The sequence below is a fragment of the Podarcis cretensis genome (genome assembly GCF_951804945.1).
Source record: "Podarcis cretensis genome assembly, chromosome: 3".
NCBI lineage: Eukaryota > Metazoa > Chordata > Lepidosauria > Squamata > Lacertidae > Podarcis > Podarcis cretensis.
Genome location: NC_137172.1, coordinates 45210650 through 45235338, shown reverse-complemented (window position 1 = coordinate 45235338; position 24689 = coordinate 45210650). Strand labels below are relative to the sequence as shown.

The 24689-nt window shown below is 41.9% G+C and overlaps 2 protein-coding genes across 13 annotated transcripts in view; one reads left to right on the top strand and one right to left on the bottom strand.

Moving 5' to 3' along the window:
• The window catches only part of CEP170 (centrosomal protein 170), a 77506-nt gene extending 54833 nt beyond the window's left edge, over window positions 1-22673 (bottom strand). For 6 of the 11 annotated variants that reach the window (XM_079969446.1, XM_079969451.1, XM_079969455.1 and 3 more), the window contains exons 1-5: window positions 21899-22089; window positions 7694-7838; window positions 3566-3655; window positions 2817-2895; window positions 284-342 (exon numbers count right to left, since the gene is read on the bottom strand). In XM_079969446.1, the coding sequence (XP_079825572.1) occupies window positions 284-342; window positions 2817-2895; window positions 3566-3655; window positions 7694-7798 (333 nt within the window). In that variant the 5' untranslated portion in view covers window positions 7799-7838; window positions 21899-22089. Of the gene's footprint in view, window positions 1-283; window positions 343-2816; window positions 2896-3565; window positions 3656-7693; window positions 7839-21420; window positions 21527-21898; window positions 22091-22543 lie in introns of those variants that run through there. The other 5 variants (XM_079969452.1, XM_079969453.1, XM_079969449.1 and 2 more) reach the window with 4 other exon arrangements.
• Window positions 22211-24689, top strand: part of SDCCAG8 (SHH signaling and ciliogenesis regulator SDCCAG8) — a 94883-nt gene continuing 92404 nt past the window's right edge. Inside the window, exon 1 of one of the 2 annotated variants that reach the window (XM_079969491.1) lies at window positions 22211-22310. In XM_079969491.1, coding sequence (XP_079825617.1) covers window positions 22244-22310 — 67 coding nt within the window. In that variant the 5' untranslated portion in view covers window positions 22211-22243. Of the gene's footprint in view, window positions 22311-22762; window positions 23185-24689 lie in introns of those variants that run through there. The other variant, XM_079969490.1, reaches the window with a different exon arrangement.

Here is a 24689-nt window from a genome sequence, read left to right as displayed (position 1 = left end):
CCAAGCCCTCTATCACAATTATATATTAATCATCCTTATTTCACACACAGAAGAGTGAGCTCTCCCCGCTCTCACCTGGGAGCTTCCCCCACTTCTCTCAGCCTCACACCCTGAGGAAACATATCTGGTCTGCCTCTCATGGAGGTCCTTTTTCTCTTCTGTCCACCACCTTCCTATGTGTATCTTCATTTATGCCAACTATAAATCTTCAGAGAACCAAACATGCATATAGATAGAATGAGCAGAGAGCTATCAAGAGTTAAAAGTGATAGAAAACGCATACCTTAAGGGCTTCTTCAGGAACTCTCATCTCTCCTCTGACTACAGTAAAAAGATTAGTATGTACAATGCGATAAGGAAATTTAGTGATATTTGTCTAAGTCCATTAGAAACTTCAAATTTTATGATAAGTACCGTATTTACCGCCCCATAGGACGCACCGCCCCATAGGACGCACCTAGGTTTTTTTAGGGGGAAATAAAGAAAAAAAATTATTTCCCCCCAGGCGCGGGGCTGGCGCGGGGGAAGCCCGAGCTTCCCCCGACCCCAGCCCCGAGAACAGCCTGCTATCTGCAAGCCTAGGGAGCCTGGCGGGAAGTCGCCCTGGTCTCCCCAGGCTTGCGGAGAGCTGTGCGAAGCCCGGGCGTGCTCTTCAGCGTGCCCCAGGCTTCGCGCAGCTCTGCACAACCCTAGGAAGCCCGGCGCGAAGTCGCGCCGGTCTCCCGAGGGTTGCGCAGAGCTGCCTGTATTCTGACTTCGCGCCGGGCTCCCTAGGGCTGTGCAGAGCTTCCTGAAGCCTGGAGAGCGAGAGGGGTCGGTGCGCACCGACCCCTCTTGCTTTCCAGGCTTCAGCGAAAGCCTGCATTCGCCCCCTAGGATGCACACACATTTCCCCTTCATTTTTGGAGGGGAAAAAGTGCGTCCTATAGGGCAAAAAATACGGTATAAAGTTTTGGGGAGCAAAATATTGCTTGCAACCTCCAAGTTTTAGAATGACATTGTGCCTATTTATGAATTAAGGGGACTGCATTGATAAATATTCTATTATATTGTTCTTCATTAATTTATGCTAGCAAATTTATTTAATGTGAATGTTTAGCATAAGCAAAATAATTCCAGTTACTGTCAACCAATGACTATGTATGCCCATAACAGCAAAATATAAGAGCATTTTAGGTACAGTGGTACCTCGGGTTACATACGCTTCAGGTTACATATGCTTCAGGTTACAGACTCCGCTTACCCAGAAATAGTACCTTGGGTTAAGAACTTTGCTTCAGGTTGAGAACAGAAATCATGCTCCGGCGACGCGGTGGCAGCAGGAGGCCCCATTAGCTAAAGCGATGCTTCAGGTTAAGACAGTTTCAGGTTAAGAACGGACCTCCAGAACGAATTAAGTACTTAACCTGAGGTACCACTGTATTTGCCTAATTCTGACATCAAACCAAACCTTAACTTGATTCGAAACATAAAACAGATAAAGTTGAGAGTTGCTTGTTTGCTCCCCACCCCTGGTCCCCTCAATTTGAAGCTTCATAAATTTAGTCCCTTCTTTATTGTGCAGCAACTATAAGGTAGAGGAGAGGGGGAAGTTCTGTTGTATGAGCAGAACCATAGTGTTGCCTACAACCTCAAAAATCTGTACGACTATGTGGAAGACTCTTCAAGTATACCTGGCTTCTGTCAGTAAGGTCTTAACATATTGTTACACTAACAACCATGACAATTCGTTTTTACTTATCTCAACATTTCAGAGATAAGATTTTTAATCCATTTCTTTCTGCCAGTTGGTTTGTGAATTCCGAAATGCACCTCTACTTTCTTCTTATTGTTAGTCAGTATTTACATTTACACCCCACTCTTTTACAAGTACCCAGAACAGCTTACCCAAAAAATTAAATATAATTGTTAATATGTGTCAGGGGCTCAGGAGCAGAGGCACAGGGAAGAGAGGAGATGGAGAGCGAAGGGGAAGAATCCGAGGGGAGCGTAGGAGAAGAGGACAGTGGACCGAGGGATTCCATGAGCCTCTCCAGCGAATCGGAAGATTCACAGAAGGGGGCGCCAGTGGCTAGGGGTAGGGGGTTCCCAAGGGGAATGCCCCAGGAGCAAGGGGGCAGCAGGGACTCCCAGAGCAGTAGCTGGAAATCAGGACCAGCTTCCCCACCAGAGCAGAGTGGGGGGGAAGAGTCCCAAGGATCGGGGCCAGTGCACTCCCCACCAGGGAGAGAAGATAAGGCAGGGCTGACCACGCCTCCATCAGAAAGTCGGACAACGGAGGAGAGGTCAGATCCGGCCAGTGTCCCGGAAGAGGGAAGCAGTGACCGAAGTACTGTAACGGTTAGGAGAAAGGTCACTGGGCTGGCGCGAGAGGCAAGTTCAAATGTACAGGAGCGCGGGACAGCAGAGAATGAGGATTGGGAACCGGGTCCTAAAGCCCGCCGGAGGGAGGGGGAGGAGCTAAGCGACTCAGCGTCGGAAGAGTCCAGAAAGGGCAATGCCCCAGCGGGCAGGAGGACCCAGAGGAGGAGAGAGCAGCGTAAAAGGTGGAGCAGGGCTAGGATCTTAAACTGGTGTCATAGGGGAGGAGACTCAGACGGGACTTCGCCGGTCTAGGGTTTAAGACGTAGAGCTGCGCGCTGCGGCTTTGAAATGGAAACTGAACCTCAATAAAGACTTTTGTACATAATGACAGCCTCGCGTTGGTCCTCTGTGAGCTGGGACCTAGGGGCAGCTCTGACAATATGTAAATTCAGGAACAAGAACTTTTTTTAAAGCCAAACATAGCACCAGCTCCTTATCTTAAAAAAGGATATCATATCCAAATCTCAATTTATCATCAAGTTTTAGAGTGATGTATGTCTGTTCTGGAATTCGAACATCATTCACAAATGTCTGGTGGAAAAAGAAGAAACATATTATACCTTCTACCAGTAATGAACTTCTAAATGTGAATCTAATTCTTCTTGTAAAGTCATGGTACCACATGTCACTATTCAATTGCTGAAAATATTATAGAATCAACCTTACTTGCCCAATAAAAAATCAGAAAGGATATGTGAATATACAGAGATCTGGCTTTATCTAATGCCAACATGCCCTGGGCCTATCATGAATTACTTGCAATGAATCTGCTAATGAAATATGCTATAAACTTGCTGTGTTAATACAAGCTGTTCCCATAATAGCAAGATACCTTTCTCAAAAGATACATGACATTTATGATTTTGGATCTAGGGTAGAACCCCATGAACTGGATGCTTTTGTGAGTGGAATGTGGGTGGGGTGTGGTTTTTTTTGGTGTGTGTGTGTTTTGCTGATTCCTGCCTCCATGTGGACGTCAAAGATCTGCTTAAAGTTTAAGCCCCGCCTTTCTAAAAAAACTGTGGGGTGCTTCACACACAATTTGTAATATACCATTAGGGTATAGTGTTTAAAGTAATGATTCTTCATTTCTTTCAACTTAAGTCTCCATAACAAAGTAATCACAAATATTTGTTCAGAGCTCTCTAAACTGTTAAAGCTGAACTACATCCTGAAAACAGAACCATCACGTTTATCTTACCCCATTCAGACTGCCTAAATCCTTCACCAAGTGTTCATCAGTAGAGGCATCATAGTTGACTACAGCATGTTGCTTGTCCACACTACGTGACTGAAATATTTAGAAGATAATATAACATTGTAATTTGTATTAATATAAATATGCATTAAAGTAAGGAATTAATAAATCCTAGTTGTTTCAAAGGACACCATGAAGCTACTAGGAAAAAGTTATGAGACTAATGTTGTGAAGGGCTTTTAAGGTTAGAGAAGGGAAATTTAACCTGATACAGGGGCTAAAAATAAAAGCCAATGGAATTGTTCAAAAACAGCTGACAGTGACAATTACTAGAAAAGCTGTTTATTTTAAAGGCTGAGATTTGCATAATCTGCAGAGAGGTAGTGTGACTATCAGGAAGCTCAGAAAAACAGTGAAAATGGTCAGATCTGGAGGGAATAATTCTATAGCTAGCTGTTCTTTTAAAATAGATAACTCAGTAGAAAATAGGAAATATTTGTTGCGTAATAACCTTGAATAGTAATGGAAACAGGTTTGTGGGCAATAAATTATCTAACAGAAAATCAAGAATACACTCTAAATAGTGTTCTCATCAGAATAGCATGTAGTGAAAAGGGTAATGTGAACTTGCTTCCTCTTATTCTCCCAGCTATGCAGATGAACTGAACATACTAAATTTTACAGTGGTGCCTCGCAAGACGAAATTAATCCGTTCCGCGAGTCTCTTTGTCTTGCGGTTTTTTCGTCTTGCGAAGCACAGCTATTAGCGGCTTAGCGCTATTAGCGGTTTAGCGGCTATTAGCGGCTTAGCGGCTTAGAAAAAGGGGGGGAAAGGGAAAAAACTCGCAAGAACTCGCAAGACGTTTCGTCTTGCGAAGCAAGCCCATAGGGAAATTCGTCTTGCGTAGCACCTCAAAAGACGGAAAACTCTTTCGTCTAGCGAGTTTTTCGTCTTGTGAGGCATTCGTCTTGCGGGGCACCACTGTATTTTTTTAAAAAAATCAGTAACTAAACCAGAATTTTTACCCCGCTGGTGTTAATTTGGAGTACCATATTGGAACAAATTTGGAGACCTTGTCCAACATCCTTAACAGCAGTCTAACCTCCAAATTTTGAAGATTCCCGTAACCTGAGATATGAGCAAGCCTTTATCACATGTGCACAGCCCCTTTGTTTCTCTGCTCTTATGAGCCATGATTAACCAGGAAGCATATGATTAATCACAGCTTATCTCATCAAACTGTAAAACTTTGGTTACCAGCTTCAGACCAAGACAGGATATTAAATACCCTCAGTTTCCCAAATTGGATGAAAAAAGGAAAGTGAAGACTTCCTTGTTTGCTCATGCTGCAAAGGGGGAAACAATGTGCACATGGAAAATGTTTGTTCATATCTTGGCTTATTAAGTTCATCTCATCTGAACCAGTTCTGTGTCAAATTACTTGCATGAAAACATCAGGTAATGCTCAAAAAAGTAAAGGCTAAGAAGCTTGTTCATATTTCAGTGTATTAAATTGATCGTCTGAACCTGGCTGAGATTCCAACACAGAGAGTAGTACATGGCAACTGTTCTGAGAAACAAACTTTGAATCTGAAATACCCTCAACAGAGATCTATCAGTCATGACTAAGTTACTTAGCACTAACCGGCTGACTAGAGTACCATCCCTCTGATCTGGACATAGCTGAATACCTCTATGAAGTGTAAATAAATAATAATAATAATAATAATAATAATAATAATAATAATATTTTATTTATATCCCCCCCTCCCCAGCCGAAGCCGGGCTCAGAGCGGCTAACAACAGTAAAAATAACACAGTTTACATAAAATCACAATCAATTAATTGAAATACATTCTAAAATCATTCTAAAATCAATTCAGAGTCAAATTAATGGCAACCACTGGGCTAGAGTTCTATGAGGATTACAGAAGGAGAGGGTCAGACTGTGCCTTGGCCAAAGGCCTGCTGGAACAGCTCTATCTTGCAGGCCCTGCAGAAAGATGTCAAGTCCCGCAGGGCCCTAGTCTCTTGTGACAGAGTGTTCCACCAGATCGGGGCCATGGCCGAAAAACCCCTGGCTCTGGTTGAGGCCAGCCTTACCTTCCTGTGGCCTGGGACCTCCAAGATGTTTTTATTTGAAGACCGTAAGGTCCTCCGTGGGACATATCAGGAGAGGCGGTCCCGTAGGTATGAGGGTCTATCAGTGATTCAATAATTTAGAGAAATTAGAAAATGGGATTCTTACTTTATAATTCTAAGACTGTAAGTGCCTACCTGAAAAGATGCGTTTAACTGGCAACAGCACAAATCTGCTTGAGTCAAATCTAGCCACCTATAGATCAGACAGATTGCTGCGAGTTACTCAGACTACACTGCGCTACACTGATGGTGGCTGCTTGTGTTCACTGAGTGCAGTACTACTAGACTTTCCAGTAGCCTACACAGCTGCCTAGCCTAATTTTAACATTCCAGCAGAGACTGGTCACTTAAGATTTTTACAGCTATTTATCCATATTAATAATTTATATTTCTTTGTCGAAGACACTCAGATGTAGGTAAATGCTTGCTATGGAACACTGCTTTTGATGCCTTACTTAGATGGTGAATCATAATTATAAAAGCTACAAAGATGCTTTTAGTACAGAGGTGATTTTAATACAGATCATGTTCTACTTTAAACATTTAAGTGGTAGCCAACTTTATTTCACAAAACATGTGAACTAAGATGTAAAAAGATTCAGTTTTGAAGTCATGGAAAAATGCTATTTTCCTATGCTTCCCTCAAAAAAATTTTTTTGGGGGGAAACATTTAAATAGTACTAGGAACATGAAGGGTGGGAGCCAGGGTAGTTGCTCCATGAATTGAAGAGTTGCACTTCCGGAACTACCATTAGCCTAGATCTCCTTGCAAAACTTCCGGACGACAAGTTATTCCAATAATCCAATCAAACATTGAAGCCATGTCTATAGCACTACTAATTTGTTTTGAAATTTGGAACAAACAGATCTGCAGCAGTGTGTACTGGATATACAGTGGTACCTCGAGTTACAAATGCCTCAGGTTACAAACGCTTCAGGTTACTCCACTAACCTGGAAGAGTTACCTCGAGTTGAGAACTTTGCCCCAGGATGAGAACAGAAATCGTGTGCCAGTGGCACAGCAGCAGCAAGAGGCCTCATTAGCGAAAGCACACCTCTAGTTAAGAACAGTTTCAGGTTAAGACCTCTGGAACGAATTAAGTTCGTAACTAGAGGTACCACTGTATAACAAAGAGCATTGCTGCATTTTACAGACAAACAGATGTGTAGCCTACAGTCTCTAGTTCAGGCATAGGCAAACTCAGCCCTCCAGATGTTTTGGGACTACAACTCCCATCATCCCTAGCTAACAGGACCAGTGGTCAGGGATGATGGGAGTTGTAGTCCCAAAACTTCTGGAGGGTCGAGTTTGCCAATGCCTGCTCTAGTTCAAAGGCTTTGAAAAGGTTTCTGTTCAACAAATGCTTAAGATATAATATATCTGCTAGTCTCCATACTGCTACAAAATTAATATATGTACTGTTCTGGAACTTGCTACTGTGTTAACAAAGTTACTTTTTAGAGCAAAGTGTTTCATTATTTTAAAAAAGTGTTTTCAGATTTCATTTTTTTCTATTTCAGGACTTGAGGAAATTAAAAAATGGGGGAAAGGGCTTAATCCTAGTTTTTTCTAGACCTTTACATTTCTCAAACTTTAATCAGGAATTAATTCGCAACTATAATGTAACTCAAATATTCTCATATTGCTACCCAATTTCCTGCTTGTCTGAAGGCTAACTCTGTAGACAGAAAGAGAGGTTATGTTCACACTTCATGATCAGAATGGTCCATAGGTCTACATGTTTATTACTCAGCCACATGTCAGACTCATGCCGTGTGCACAGGTCCACTAACTGAAGCAAACTAATACTATGCAGTCACTACAATCCTGCTCCACAGTGTGGAAGAAAGATTAATTTATTAGAGGTTAAGACTGGAGCAGCAAAACACTTAACATTTCAAAATATAATCCTCAAAAAGAAATATGTATCAAGGGTATAAAATCCCAACTTCCAGCATTTCACAGTTGGGAGAACTGACACAATTACCTGCAACATCAGCTCACAGTCATCTCTGCCCACAAAAATCATCTCTCGTGGCAGCCTATGACGGGTGCCTCCACTGCTCACCAAAAACCAAGATGTTAAGCTCATTTTCTGCTTAGCTGATAAATCCTCACAAGGCTACGTCATCCTGCAATAAGAAACAGATAAAGAGAGAAATATTTTATAGTTATTTTTATCTTCAGTTCTTGTTCCTAATAGGGCTTCTATATTTTCCAACACAGAGAAGCTGGACAACACAACTAACACATGATTTTCAGATTTATATCAGCTATACGTATAGCTTCACAAACTACCTTTTCATACACAGATGCAAGGAAATAAACATGCACACCATCATATGTGAAGGACACCCATCTATTTTTCCATGTATCACACATTGGGAGTCTGCTGCTATCAATCACAGCTGCCCAATACATGTACATAAATATGGTACATGAAAAATGTACACATTCCCCCCCCCACACACTATTGCACTGTGACTAGAGATGGGAGGGCCGGGGGGGGGGAGCAGAAAAATTGGGGGGAGGGGGACCAGAAACCTGGGTTTCCCCCTCCCAATTTTTCTGTCCCCCCCCCAGACCTTCCCATCTCTAATTGTGAACATCATAGCTAGATCATAGCTCAAATTTCTTATTGTTGTGTGGGTGTAGGTGGCATGCATAAACATGAGACAGTTTCTCCTTATAGATTTATTCAATTTATAGGGATGAATGAAAGAAGTTCAGTAGCTTTACAAGGCTGTAAAAAATTTGATCATTGGTTTTCAGTAAGCATAGGATGTTTTAACAACATATGGCAAAATTTATTTCAAGTAATGATTTCTGCTTCAAGACTTCTCATGCTCTTGAGGATACAATTAAAATGCTACCACTCACACATGAGAGAGGTATCAGTACACTTGGGATAGTCCCAAGGTTTGCCAAAACTCCAAAAATCTTTAGGGGAAAAACCTAAGGAAGGAAACCCAAAAATAGCTCTGTACAAACTCAATGTCATAGAATGCTTACTGATGAGAGAAAATTTTGGAATGCTGCCTTACTTGAGAAATTGACTAACAATGTTGTGACTACAAAGGCAAAGCCAAGCCAGAAAAAGATTACGACACCCCTTTATTTTGTACACTATGAGTTCTGTTAGGGGAAATGGAACAAAGTGGCTAGAGAGGGAGGGAAGACACATCTAGATTTCAAGAGTTTAGAACTGCTTTAAAATTTTCAATGAAGTTTGTTTTAAAAAGAGAGAGTGAAGACTGATCTCTCTAATTATCAAGGTAGGTCATTTACAAGTTGATGCAGAGACGGAAGAGAGTGCTGCCATAGACATCAATGAGAAAATTCAATGTTTTTATATAGGTAGGATTGGGTACAAGTACATCTACCCCACAGTATCCACCAAAATCATATACAAATCATTGAAACAGGCCCATGAGAACCGATCAGGCTCAGTCAGCATGCAATGCTGAGTTTTGAATGGGGTAGGGAGGAAAGTTAGTATAGTAGGAATGATATGGAATGAAATGACATTAACCCTGAACTGAAGTGTGCCACATGCTACACTGTTGCTACAGGGCCCATGTGTTTTGCTTACTACCTAGCCTGATTTTGGGACTGCTCAAAATCTTGCTCACTACTGTATGGCATTTTGGTTGACCTAATAAAGGTATTCTCCTACTATGGATTTTGAAACAAATATTGTGCTTTGACTTAAAATAGAGCAGAATCTAAAAGATCTGGAAGAACACAAACAAGCATACTATATTTTTAGCGATTGGCAAGATTACAAAACTACTGATAAAAATACAACTAGCAGTGAAACATATTAAATTTAAAAATGTAAATCCAAATAACATTATAGATTGAGATTGAACAGGAAGGTTTTTAAAAATAAACAAACAAACAGAAACAACTAGGTCAGGACTGATTAATCAGAGCACTGAAGCAACTGTTGATGAACAGATTAAATTAAAACTCCTGAGAAGGGTTTGTATATTTTTTGTTTCTGGCAGTCATAGTAGCTTTAGGTAGCACTTGCAGAGATAAAAGGCCGACAGCAGACTCAAACTTTACTGCTACACCTAGCAATAAGCAAACTGGCAGAATAGTGACAGATTTGCAACCCAGATACATATTTTAAACGTCTTTTAAGAACTCTTATCAACCTACTGTATAAAAGCTGGTTGAATGAGAAACCAAGAACACAATCCTATGCATATTTACGATTAAGTAGGTCACAGTGGTACTTGTGGTCCAATCCACACCTGTTCAGTAAGACTGAACCATAGAACAGGTGGGGAATCTCAGGATCTGGGGCTGAATGCAGTTGTCTATCAGGCACTTGAACCCTCCCCAGACCACACCTAGGACACACTCCTCCACACTCCTCCCAGGTGTGCCTTGTAGTTATTTTTCCTGGCTGGAATGTGTCCTGAAACTGTGCTCATTCTTCTAGCACATGCTTCTAGCACACATGGATGGGCATGTGTGTGCACACTGTTTGGGCATAGGTGCAGGAGTGCTGGATTGGCTCCACTACCATGCATGTACGGCACCAACCTCCTCACCCAGCAGCAACCCCACTGTTGGCAAGCCAGGTCTGTTATATATAAAACCCTGTGACTGAAATGTAGTCTACTGTACAAAGGTAGGTGTCATATCCATTGTTCTGCCCACTTTTTTGTCCTTGGGCTGAAAAGCTTTTCCCAGTTCTGCCAAGTAGGTTTTAATGGAAGAGTCGAGTCCATTACCAATTATCAAGCCCAAACATACATTGCAAGGAAAATACTAGATGGACCACTGTTGTCACTCTACAGAAAATTGAAAATTCCTAAAAGAGCTGTATTTGGTTCCCTGATAGAAACAGTAACATAAAAATGAAGGTGACATCACACTGAATTTAAATACCTAACATCAATGCATGCACACTTTTAATGGAATGTACTAACCTAATAAAAAAGTGTTATATTTTGGCATGTACTGCAGTTTTCATTTGAAGGGAGTTGCACTGTTTTTACAGCTTTGGGAATTACATTCTTTAGCTGCTTTGTACATAAATTATTCTGTTCAAAAGTGTGTCAAACAGATGATGCAACAGCTGCAAAGCTACCAATAGAATCCACATAATTCAGAATTTTAACTCCATATTCTGTGGGTGTAACCCAGTTTGGAAAGAACAGTTTCTCTGCCTGCCAATATTTGAGCTAAAATATTATCAATGAAATTATTAAAATATGAAAACACTGCCACAGAATATGCCCTTGGTTGTGGCTGGGGGTTAGAAACAGCAATTACCCCACTCCCAACACAAATACACATGATCAAAAGTCCACAAGCCTTGAAGACAGATGACTTAGTGTCAAGCAGCTGCTCCTATTACTTTGGAGCATTTGGTCCAGCAGAAGCAACATTTAGGTCCCTCACCAAAGATCAAGTTCTACCTAGCCTTGAAACATGTGAAATAGGCTAAGCTAAATGTCACCTAATCAACTTTATGGCTATATGAAAATTTGAATCTCGGTCTCCATAATCCTAGTCCAGCACTCTATGCATTATAGACAATGGCCCGAGTCACTGATGATTGCTTATGCTCTTGTCTGGAGATACCTACAATTATAGTCAGGAGAGTACCTTTGCTCATGACTGAGCAAAGCTAGCAAGCAAGCTGTCTTCACTCATGCCCTAGGTAACAAATGGCAGAAGACAGCTTGTCTCTAGCCCTACAGCAGTCAGGGGCAAACATAAAAGCATGGCGATATCTAAATAAAAATAGGTAAACTGTTACCCGCAGAGTATTCTGGGTATATTTGACTGCTTCTAATAATGACCCATAAACTGACTACCCTTCAGTTTGACTGGTGTGCAGCCCTTGCTGGTAATGACTAGCTTCAACAAAACTTACACAATTGCAGATCTGTTCCAATTTGAATCACATGCCAGTACAACTATCTAGAAAGGCAGGAGTGAGGGAGAAACATGTGTTTTTGTTATATTAGGCAATATTTAGCTGATGCAAGTACTGAGTAAGAATGCATATTTCTTTTACGAAGTAGTTCAGAAAAAGACTCTTCTCAAGGCAAATTTTAACACTAGCCCATTTCTTGAATTGTAACACACACCGAGAGCATATGAGAACACACCCGACATCTGTTTTGAAGTATCTGGTTTTTTTCAATTATAGTTGACATCTCCTTTTGTTTACTGCTCTCATGACAAAGACTTCATCATTGACCAATTATTTAAATGTATCCCATTTCATCTCTTAAGACCAACTCAAAGCCTATTGCATTCTCAGCTCTGCCTAAATTATTCAAGACCTGATTTTTTAAAAGCCTTAATTGGTAGATCTGCATCTTGAGATAAATGAAAGTGAACATAAAAGGAAGAGGCACCTAAGACTTAGACCTGATACATGCATACACATTATTTGGGATTTAGGGACCAAAAGGCCAAGGGATTGCAGCTAATCCTACTACCCAACCTGGTCAGCTAGTTGCTAATTCATGCACTGCCTTAATTCAGTTCTGTGGTATGCATGTGTGTTACTATTACCAAAACAAGTATACATAGAAAGGGGGAGATAGAAATGGTAAGGATGCATGATCTTGCAAACTTATTATAACTGCCTAAATTCATCATGCTTCTCTCGGGCCTTGATGTCAATTTTTTGAAATAAAGATCATGCTCAATTTGAAAACTAATTTTAGTTCATGGATAATCTCTGATCACTTCTTCAAAGCAGAATTTGGTACTTGCACAAGCAGATAGGAAACTTAAAATAATACTGTTCATAACTATGTAAATTCTAGTTATGCTACACAGATTTGTTACTTATTACTAGCTTGTTTGCCAAATAATTTATATCTATCTAAATAAAAAAAAGTATCAATATTAATCACCAGCAAAATCTCACATACCCTGTTAGTTTGCCATTACGAATATTTTTCACCTTGTAGGCTGATATGAGTTCACAGTATATTCAAATTTCCCCGATTTACCTTACCTGAAATACTTATCTCAATAATACTGAAAACACCTTAGAATGGATATCACTTTCATCAGTAATACATCTGTATTTCCCTGCTCAAGTTCGTAAGGTCAAGATTATGTCTTTAATTCTTTTCATCCACTTATATGCTACTGCATCTAAAGGCAATCAGATTACTGCATGCACGTTGTGCCATGCAATGGCATAATAAGCTTTCTTCCAATTGCCCAAGGTACATTTCCACCTGATCTCTCATTGACAGGACTAGATTATGTTTCTTCTATAAAATTAAACAAATATACAGGGATTTTCATAACTTAATTTCTTTTGCACCAAATGCATGTATCCACTAATATTCCTCAGTAATATAGGAACAGTGTTTTTGAATTTATTTTGAGGTTCTTTTCTTTCATTTCCCTTCCAGTTTATCTGATATGCATTGGCCTCAAGCCACCTGACACAGATTTATTTGGGTTTTTTAAATTCCCACACCAAGTACCCTGGACAGTATGGACAAACCATCTATAATTGAATAATTGAGATGATGCACCAGCCACCACCTACTTCTACACTGCCTTGGTCTGAAGATGTGGCTCTTACATAACCCTTGAAGTCCTAACAATTCTTCTCCTGAAGCGTCACCCACTCCTGCTCCACATTAATGCATGAGTGTGTAACTGAAGAATAGAATATGGGCGCTTAAGAAATTGCAAACAGCTCTCACAGGGGAGGCAGAACCACAGGAAGATCTGCTAGTCTTATCAAGGCTTCAGATGATTCCAAGCCTTTGTTCAGACACCTTCTCAAGAACAGCCAGCAGGGCCCACTGGGAGCTGCCCAGGGTCCTGATTTACCTTACCTTATCCCAACTATGATTGGTATTCTTTACTTCTTTCTCTGAAGGCCCCAAGACCAAGAAGAACAGGATAATCAGGCGTCAAAACCCTTCTCACGTTGTAGGTGTAGAACCCCAATGCTTAACTGAACCAGACACATCTGATACCCCATGTCATGTTTTCTTGGCTTTGGCCCAGATACAAGCTTCAAGAGCTTGTAATACTCACCTCAAGGAAGTGCTGAGCACTGCAGCCCTGCTCCCCAATAAATCTACTGTGGGGTTAACTCCTCCACCACCAGCAGTTTTCTTTTGCAAGCACAGTTTATTTTCCCAAAATGCTTCACCTGGCCAAATATCTGTGAGGCTTGCAAATAATCTGTGACTGTTCAATGTGTGTGTGTCTAAGATCAAATTCTCAAAGATCAGAAATCAGCCAAGACACCCCAATTTTGGAGAATATTACTCAGATTTCAAAGCTGATCTAATCTCAAATTTGAACACCTGAATTAAAAAAAAATGTGAGGAAGGTGTTTTACCAAGTGATATATCATTGTATTATAGATGTTGTAGTCTGTTGGGTTGAGCAAAAGACAGCGCTTTTTTTCTATGTTCTGGTCATTGCTTCACCTACAAAGCATGGGATATGATTAATAAATAGGTTTCCTTTACGCCTACCAATAAGCCTTCTAGCTAGTATTCATAATAAACTAATTGAAGAAGGTACTGAAGCTTAAAGGGTCAGACCATTAAGCAGAAGCTTAAGCAACTATTTTACAGTCTGATTTGAGCAAGAGACACAAAACTTCTTTATTGTCCCCCACACAAGACCACCAGAATTAGAAAGGAAGTCCAGACCACAATTACATCAACTCAAAAGCAGAAACTATGTTTAACTGCTGATGCCCCCCCTCCCTTCTTCTTTACAAACAAAAGACCCTCTTTGCCAACATCCCAGAACTTTCCCTTAACAGTGGCTGTTTCTGGAACCAGGACCCTAAATTCTGATATTTATCTGAAAGCATTTCTGACCACATAGGAATGGTGTGTTTTTTGGAGGTCCTCAAATATATTAAAAATGATGTGAAACAAAATTAAAAATCAGTCCCACCAGTGATATGGGACAGAAAATTTCTCAAGCTGTTTTTAATATTATTTTGAATGCTGTAACCCATCCTGGGACCTTAGAGTGAAGGGCAGGTAATAAATAAATAAATCCCAGTACTTTCTTTTCACATGGAAATTTTTCTATTTCACAAATTCATTAACAGAGAACAGATGCCAACTGCAAATAAGATATTAGACGTCTGACTTTCAAACTTGCAAAGTTTTTAGGTTTGTTTACTAAATATAAGTAAAATGAAACATGCTAAGTGACGCACATAGAACAGTATACTTAAGAAATAAACCTCTGGTATTTCTGCTGAATTTTAAATGAGGTAATGTATTTACTTGAATTTAAAATTTGCCTTATAACTACCTTAAAGAAAATATTAATACGACACTAATGAATGAAAGTACAATATGTCCATTTATAAACAGAATTTTAAATTTGCTTTTTTCAAAATATCAAAATAATTGCAAACACAGCTGTGGCACTCACATCATGGTTTTCCTTATATCTACTCTTTAAATGGTTAATTTGCAGGATGCCATAACACTATTTTCTAGTATTTAACCAAATGATACCATTCGGTTGCAAAATAGCCACCAACAATGAAGAATACATTTAACAGAAGGCATTATCTGTGCCTCAAGTTCTCTCTTCAAACTGTATAATCAATTTTTTGGCTAATACAAAAAATTTCAGAAATATTTTTACAAATATATTTGCCCAAAGGTAATCATTCTTCCTAGTAGGAGACAGTTCCTACTGAAAGACAGTTCCTACACTGAATGAAGTTATTTTGGCAGCTTGACTATAAGCCTGAATTGATCACACTGCAAAATCAATATATGTAGCAGTTTATTGGAAAGAACGGATAAGGTTATATCGAAAGTTGTTAAGTCGGCAATGAATGGCCCATTAATGTAACACAGCTATAGAAGATGAAAATAATTGAAAGCATGTTGAATGCAATCATAAAACCATCCTAAGAAGGCCATCACTTGTGCACAAGACCTGAATCACAGATTGTGCAACTGTTATGACAGGGAATATTTATCAACTACTTGATAACTACTGAGGGAGAAATGTAAATGATATATACTCCTAGAAGATAAATAGTGTGACGTGGGTAATAATAATAATAATAATAATAATAATAATAATTTATTATTTATACCCCACCCATCTGGCTGAGTCTCCCCAGCCACTCTGGGCGGCTCCCAATCAAGTATTAAAAACAATACAGTGTTAAATATTAAAAACTTCCCTGAACATGGTAGATGAGAACATGAAGGCAACAGCTTTGAAAGAGAATATATTGTGTAATATCAGCATTTTTATGAAAAATAGCTCATAACTGGCTTCCTAAGTGGCAGGTTTCAGGGAGTGGCCTCTTTTTAGGGTCTATTTCTTTGTAATGAGAGCAGGCTAAAGACTGATGGTGTCTTGTTTTGTTTGTTGAGAGATATATAACCAGCAAAGTTGAAGTAAGTAATCTATTAAGCAGGTAGTACAACCACTCATTGTTTGGATTCCCAAAAAGCGACAGTTGTCACACACATATATGGACATGGACACATACACACACACACAGAGGTTTAGCTAATTCTGGCAGTGAATTCTTTCTGCTCAAATTCAAGCTATAATAAACTTCTCTCATTATCCAAAGGGTATGATATTGCAAAGACTGGAAAGAGAAGATATGGTAAAGCTTGGATATATATTTCCAGCTATTACACTCTTTATTGTATACAACATATGCAAAACCACAGTAATAGGTACATTCACAGTAAGACAAAATGTGTAACATGAAGAAAATGTAAAATATGGTAAGGGAGAATTCTGTGTTAGGGATCGTTAAGAAAGGGATTGAAAACTACACTGCCAAAATTGTAATACAAAAAGGTCCCACTTTACAAACAGTGCATTACCCGGAGATTGTTCATTGGTGGGTGTTGCATAAAACTATAGTAAAAAAAGGGAAACCATGATGTGATCACCTGCTCCCTTATATTCCAGGCCGATCACTGTGGTCTTTGTGTGAGTCACTGTTGGTGGTCCTCTATGGCTCATGCTCACCAGGAGCTGTGTGCTCAGTGATATGGGACCATTTCCCTCCCAGCTAAAATCAGATGAGACACCACTCATTTGAACTTTCAGTCCTTGGTGAAGATTTCAACAGGCACTTTAAGCATTTTTTTCTGATTTCATGGTTAATTTTAATTGATTTTATCTTTATCATATAATCTGTAACATTACTGTACATCACTTAGAGACTTAGGGTGTTGGTATATAAATTGTTGAAATAAAATAAAACAAGTAACTCCAAACCATGGAATTAAGAGCTGCTTGTCTGTTCAGCATTCCCATCTCTAGCTATAGTGATCTCAAGAGGCAAAGCAATGACCATTACCATTTGTTTATCACAAATTATGCCTTGCTATAATATCTGACCGAATAATAATAATAAAACCCTGGAAACAACTGCCTAGGCAGATGTGTTTCAGCAGGAGAAATTCTTCTTCTGAGGCTGTTTTTGACATGCAGGTCTGGAATAATTTTGATTTGATTTCTTCAAGCTCTCTAATTTTGTTGGAGTCTTGATAAGAGTGCTGGTAACATTTATGAAGAGCTAATATAGCACAGTGATTGCAAGCATGAGCTATGACCTGGGAAGTCCCAGCTCAAATTTCAGCTCAACTATGAATTCACTGGGTAGGGGTGAGCATAACAGCAAGCCTTCTGGATCAAACCAAAAGACCCATAAACTGCAGTATCATGTTTTCCACAGAGGCCAAGCAGATGCTCCATGAAATACAGAAGAAATGCATGAAACAACAGCCACTCCCCGATTCTTGTTTCTCAGCATCTGGTATTCAGTGGCAAAATACCTTTGAATATGGAAATCTTAAGAATAACACTCAAAATCAGATTGTACTATACTAATGTCAGTAGTATGTATACCTTACAGGATTGTAGTAAGCAGGGTGGGGGGTTTGCTTGTTTTAAAAAGACTTTAATATTTCAATTATTTTCAGTGGGTGGGATTCAACTAATGAGTCCCATCAGCGGAAATCATCCACCTTCCTCGCTCCCTGAAATTGGCTCAAGTGGGATCTTGAGAACTCATGGAACAACACACGGGTGGGGGGGGTGGAATTGGTCTGTCAGGCAAGCCAAAATGCTTGTCCTGACGGAATGAGAACGTTAGAACAACACTGAATTCCTCCAGTATTTTCTTTTTAAAAAGAGAAGTTTAAAAGGGAATTAGTATTTAATACACATATATATCAAACAATGGGGATGCAGGTGGCGCTGTGGGTAAAAGCCTCAGCGCCTAGGGCTTGCCGATCGAAAGGTCGGCGGTTCGAATCCCTGCGGCGGGGTGCGCTCCCGTTGCTCGGTCCCAGCGCCTGCCAACCTAGCAGTTCGAAAGCACCCCTGGGTGCAAGTAGATAAATAGGGACCGCTTACTGTCGGGAAGGTAAACGGCGTTTCCGTGTGCTGCGCTGGCTCGCCAGATGCAGCTTTGTCACGCTGGCCACGTGACCCGGAAGTGTCTCCGGACAGCGCTGGCCCCCGGCCTCTTGAGTGAGATGGGCGCACAACCCCAGAGTCTGTCAAGACTGGCCCGTACGGGCAGGGGTACCTTTACCTTTACCTTATATCAAACAATAAACATAAAAGTGAATCATGAATCATAGCTATCTATTAAACACCATGTTAACAGTGAGAGAACCATGTGGGGATCTGACTTCTAATTAATGTATTATATTTATAACTGTAGGCTTCTTATAGGACTGAGAGACTAGAAAATCACCAGGGTCCAGGGTCCAAGAGACACCATCCTGTATCTTACTAAAACCACTCTTTGGGGATGATAATGGGCTAGATGAGGACCAATAAAGTGAAGCTGGATGCAAATAAGGCAGAGGTTCTGTTGGTGAGGAGCTGACAAGTTCCTCTGATTGGTAGACTGGCTGTTCTGGATGAGAATGCACTCCCCTTGAAACATCTGCATAGTCTGGGAGTATTTCTGGATCCATCTTTGTCACTGGGCGCTCAAGGGGCCAGATGGACCTCCAACAACAATGATTCTTGGACCGGGAAAGTCTTGCCACAGGGATTCATGCCCTGGTAAACTCATGCCTTTTAGAGTCATATATTACACCTATAATCTGTGATCTGCATGCCACCCATTCATTTTTGAGTCACATATAAGGTGCTGTGATTTACTTTTAAAACCCTAAATGGCTTGGAGGACAAATACTTGTCAGAAGAGTTTTGTCTTTCCTGGCATTTGCCAGTCTTGCTATCTGAGGGTGATCTTAGGTTCTGCCAATGGGTAAAGTCTAAGGGTGGGCGATTTCTCAGCTGTAGTACCCTGCCTGTGGAATTCCCTGCCTTTGCAAGCCTCTTTTGCTTTCTATGACCCTCCAAGGTTTGAGCAACTCAGTTACTGGCAAACATATTTTCTAACCACCTCACCCCTCTATGACATTAGGAAAGCTTCAACAGAGGCTTCATCATCAACACTGCAAACAAACCTTTGGGTATAGTCTAAATTACTAATACGCAGTACGGATTCTTAGTTTTATGTACTTGTTCATTGAAAGGCAAATGTAAGATCTGTCACTCAAAACACATTAATACTCAAGCTCTGGGCCTTGATTTGAGCCAATCAGAACCTACTTACAAGTATAAAATGCTATTTACCACAAACGTATATTAAGAATAGTACAGTGGTACCTCGGGTTAAGTACTTAATTCGTTCCGGAGGTCCGTACTTAACCTGAAACTATTCTTAACCTGAAGCACCACTTTAGCTAATGGGGCCTCCTGCTGTCGCCGCGCCACCAGAGCACGATTTCTGTTCTCATCCTGAAGCAAAGTTCTTAACCTGAAGCACTATTTTTGGGTTAGCGGAGTCTGTAACCTGAAGTGTATGTAACCCGAGGTACCACTGTAATAGTTGTGATAGTCATGAAGGTAGAATTTAAAAAAGGGATACAGATATCAGCCCTTTTAGTGTGGAGCTGCTCTCTACCATTCTCTCGAGACAAAAATGGGAATATGTAAAGTCACACAGGCATTTAAATAAAAGAAGTACAGCAGAGACAAGGTGATAAGGTTAATATATAAAGTGTAAAGGAAAGGGAGGAAAGAAAATGACAACATTGTTTGTGCACATTGTAGGAAATTAGGGAGCTCCAGATCTCAAAACAGAACAAGAGCTTCAAAATCATTTAGCGAAAACAAATATTAATGCTAATTACACTATATTTACAGACATTCTCTCTACCCCTCAAAAAACAGGAGACTTTATGAACTATGAGACCTTTTAAAGTTCCATGAAGATGAAGTATTCTAAAGTAAGAGACTACTAGTGAGAAAGTGAAGCAGCTGCTATTCTATCAGCACCCATGGTACAAATTATTCAACCACTGTTGAATTTTGTTGCTGGACCACACACACCAGTCTGGCCAGAGTGTCCAAAACAACAACCAAGTTGTTTAACAGATGTATATAAATAATCTTATGTTAAATATAATTCATTGCCCTAGAATACCCTTTTCAAGTGCAGAGTAGTACCAATGTGATACACCAGATCAGCACAATCCTAGTCATAGTTTAGGAACTTGAGTGCATTGCTTCAAATAAATATTTTATTAAGATTATCTTTTGCACTTAATGAATGTGAAAACAACAGAATCCAAGGGATTCCATTTTAGATAACACATTGTCTGGTTGCTCTGAAGTTCTGTTTTGTTTTTATCAGCATATTGTACTTGCTTTGGTTATACAAAATATTGTTGGAAGCACTTGCTTAAAATTTGTTTAAAAGCTGACAAGTAGCTCAAACAGCAACTTATTTACAATGCAATGACTGCATGCAAGTATCATATTCTGAACAGTTACAGCCCATTTTTAATGTATTTAACAATTTCCTGATCAGATGCTGAAGCAACATCATGCCTGATCCTGGAGACTAACTAGATTAAGTGAATCATAAATGCACCAGAACACAATTTTGAGCAGAAACACTCCTCTTCCCTTCCCCCATTTCTAGCATCAGGCTCCAAGCAATGAGTGGATGAGATCACAAAAGAAGGCTCATCTGTAGAGCTGTCATATGGTTTTCAGTCCAGTCAGCTTCCTCTTTCACAAAAAACTGAATATTTGAAAACCAGGCTAAGATTTTTATTGCCTTTGTAACCAATCCATTTCACTTCCAAGAAAGCTGCTATGACTACACATATCTCACTCGTGCACAAAATGAATGACTTGCAATGATGCCTTCCACAAAAGGCCGTTACTTTCCGGTCTGTGTAGTTTTCGAGAAGCCATATGCATTTCCCTAGGGATCCTTTTCATACACAGAAGACCACAACGGAAACGAATTCACAAAACAATTATCAGAAGGAACATCAGCAGAAGGGAGGGGGGAGAAAATGTGCATAGAAATGTAAATCCATGCCTCGTTTTAGATAAAGGCTGCTTACAATCAGAGCTGCATGCCAGGCTGAAAAACAGAAGCTTCAAATTATTATTATTATTACTAATAATAATAATTATTAGTATTAGTATTACTACTACTACTATTGCGCACACACGCCTTTTCTATTTATCAGCCAGATGGTTTTTGTCGTTGTTGTCGTTTCCTAAACGAATCGGAAGCAAATGGACAGATGAGAATCCACAGTGGAAAGGGAGGGAGGGGGGAGAGAGAGAAAGAAGGAAACCGATCCCAGAAGAAAAGGCACAAAGCAAAGAAGCTGCACTCACGCCCCTTCTAGACATGTTTTCCACGCAGAAGCGTATGCGAGCTGACGAGAGGAGAACGGGCTCGAAGCCTCCACCCCACTGGAGAGAGCGCCCGGGGGGAAGGTTTGTTATCTTGCAGGAGGAAGGGGAGGAAAGAGGAAACGGTGGTTTTAGTAGCTCCATCTGTATCCAATCTGGGCCATTGCAACCCCCACCCCTCGCCTCCGTGCAAGAGCCGCAGCCTCCTCTGTGGAGTCCCAGAGGGACAATGCTCAGCGGGCAGGAATAGCAGAAAGCATTGGAAGAAGGGCTCGGAAAAGAGCCAGTGTCATCGAGGGGCACGCGAGGCACCCGCCTCCCCTGGAGGAGGAGGGCGAGGGCAGCAGGCGGAGCGGGAGGCATACAAGGCGCCGCATTTAGGGCTCCATCCCCGGCCGGGGGAAGGGAAGGCGCCGCGGCGCTCGGGCGGAGGGGTCCCCCCGCTCGCAGCATCACTCACCCCGCTTGGGAAAGGCAAAAGCGCTGGCTCACAGGCCCACCATCTTCTCCACAGAGAGGAGGACGCGGAGGGAGGAGGAGGAGGAGGGGAGGAAGGGCGCTCGCGGACTCCCCGCCTCTCTGTGCCGCTCTGGCTGTGTAAGCAACCGCTCGAACGTTATTCCCAGCATATAGCGGCTAACGGCGCGGAACAGGGGGAAGCTATTGCGCAGGCGCCGCCTCAGCTCGCCAGCGCGGGGAGAGAGAGAGAGAGAGAGAGAGAGAGAGAGAGAGAGAGAGAGAGGGGAGGGGGGGAGGGGAAATGAAAAGAATGGATTTGCAGCGCCCCAGAACGGAACCACTGCGCATGCGCACTCCCGAGCGAGCAGGCTCGCACTGCGCAGGCGTCCTGTTCCAGACAATGGGGAGCAGAGGTGATAATAATAATAATAATCATCATCATCATCTCCATTGTGAAATAGAAATGTAGAGTTTGGAGGATACGTTAATGAGACGAGAAACATTATATTTTGCCCTGTGCGATCGCTGCACACGCCTTGCTTCTGCGGTGGGCGTGAGCGAAGAGTAAAAAACGCGCCCGAGCGCGCAGTTGGGTTGAGGGGGGAGGAAGTATTGTGCGCACGACCTCAAACGAGTATGAACGCACCTATTGTGGTACCGCAGACGTATTGTTCTACGTTGTTGTGGTGCGAAACAACTACAACTCCCAGAAGCACCTGCGGCGAAGCCTTGTGGGCGTAACGCCATAGTAATGGCGCGTTGCATGCCGGGCAGGGGGGCCTGGAACGCTTTCTGCTTCTTTAACGCCGCGCGAGGCGGCGGGGCTTCCCGTCTGCCTCAGGGGGGATGTCGTTGCCGCCTGTCGCCAGCTTCGTGGCCGGCCTGGGCAGCGCCTCCTCGCCCTCCTCCTCCGTCACCAAGCGGGTCCTAGAAAAAAACCGTTGCTTGGTTGTCTAGCAACGAGCTTCCTCGTGAGAGGCGTCGGAAGCGCGCCGCTCCCCTTCCTGGGAGTTGTAGTCCCTCCGCGTTCTGCTTTCCCATACTGTTGAGCGGTAGTAGGAGCAAGGCTGGACTACAGCGACCAAGAGCCACCGGGGAAAGCCTAGAAAAAGGTTTCCCTCACACGCCTCCCAATGCAGGAGTCTGTCGGAGCCACGGAAAGAGCGGCGGCGTGTAGCCCGAGACCCGACTGGGGAAGCTCGCCGAGTTACTCTCCCTCCATGAGGGAGGCCGGAGGGGAGTCGGGCTTGGCGGAGTCTCTGGAGCGGTGTCAGCAAAGCCTGCACGGTGAGAGAGCGAGAGGCGGGAAGGCAGGTTTGGCTCGCGGGTCCTCCTTTCAGACCCCCCCCCCATGAACTCCTGTCGCCACCCTCAGTGCTGCTCAGCACCGACAGATGCGCCTTGCAGCGCTTTAGGGATGCGTCTTTAGAAATGTGCACCAAGCCAAGCCCGTGGTGGCCCTCTGTGGGGCAGATTTCTGCAGGCGTGGTGGGGTGTGCCGCTTTCCACTTCACGCAGAACTGTGTGCATCAGGCTGAAAAAAGTAGCGGATTCTCCAAAACTGCAACTGCCAGCTTTCGTGTATTTGGTCTGCCTTGGGTTCACTGGTGCATTTTGTTTTTTGTTTTGTTTTTAATCGAGGTGACACCTCTTCCCCACTCTGTATACTCCATATCCTGACCCCTCTGCCCTTATGTGAGACTCTCCCATGTCCTGAAGGCTCCTTAAAGGCTCTTCAGGGTCTCCCTTCTGATAAATGCCTTTTAATTGAGGAAGGTTATTGGTGGTTGCTGTGCAAGTTGCACCCACTCTTCAATGAAACTGATTTTCTTAATTCTTTTTTGGTCTGGCTTTGACACAGATAGTTCACTAGGAGGTGTGTGACCTGCTGATTCTCCTGAACCTCTGTCCTGCTTTTGATACCACTGATAATGGTGGCTTATACAGGCTGACCAGATTGGGAATTGGGAGGCAACAAGTGGTGGTGGTTCCCTTCAGAAGTTTTGCTCCTGCTTGGATGATTTCAGTAGATGGACTGCAAGTGGGAGGCAACTGCTTGACTTCATTATATTAATGTTGTCCCCCCTCCCTGCCCCCCACACTATTTAACATCTAAATTCAACCACTGAATGAGGTCATCTGTACCATCTGTACAGTATGACATCATCTCTGTTCTCTTTATCACACCCGAGTGATACACGGAAAGTATTGAATGTTTGGAACGAAAAGTCAACCAGCAAGGTGGTGTTCAAGCTGTTTGGATAGTGTTGCACTTCCTCTAAAAGAGTGGTCCCAAACTATTTCCCCCACGGATCACTTGAAGAATAGCTGAAGGTTTTTCCCTGCATGTTATAGCAGTTGTAATGTCCTATGTTAGATACAGTAGGATTTTAAACTGTATTGTTGTATACTACTCCAATTTATGAGCAGTATGAGATTCCAGGGTCTGTGTTATTATGATATATGGTTTATTTACACACATACAGAACCTGAGCCTATGATGCAGGGGATCAAAGCACCCTAAAAGGGCTTTGCTTCTGTCATAGCTGTGGCTTTAGATTCAAACAGAAATCAAGAATTGCATTTGAGTACCCTTGCTGTAAAAGAGCAGGTTTACTACTTAGGGTACCAGTAGATCCACTGTTTTAACTGGAGATGCCAATGGCATCTGTGGTACACCAATTTTGCTTGGTGCATCAGTTGTGATCCTTTCTTGTAACCTCTTCACTGAACTATCACAATGCAATTATGCAAGGCTAACTGGAACTGAGTTTGAGGAACATACTGTGCTG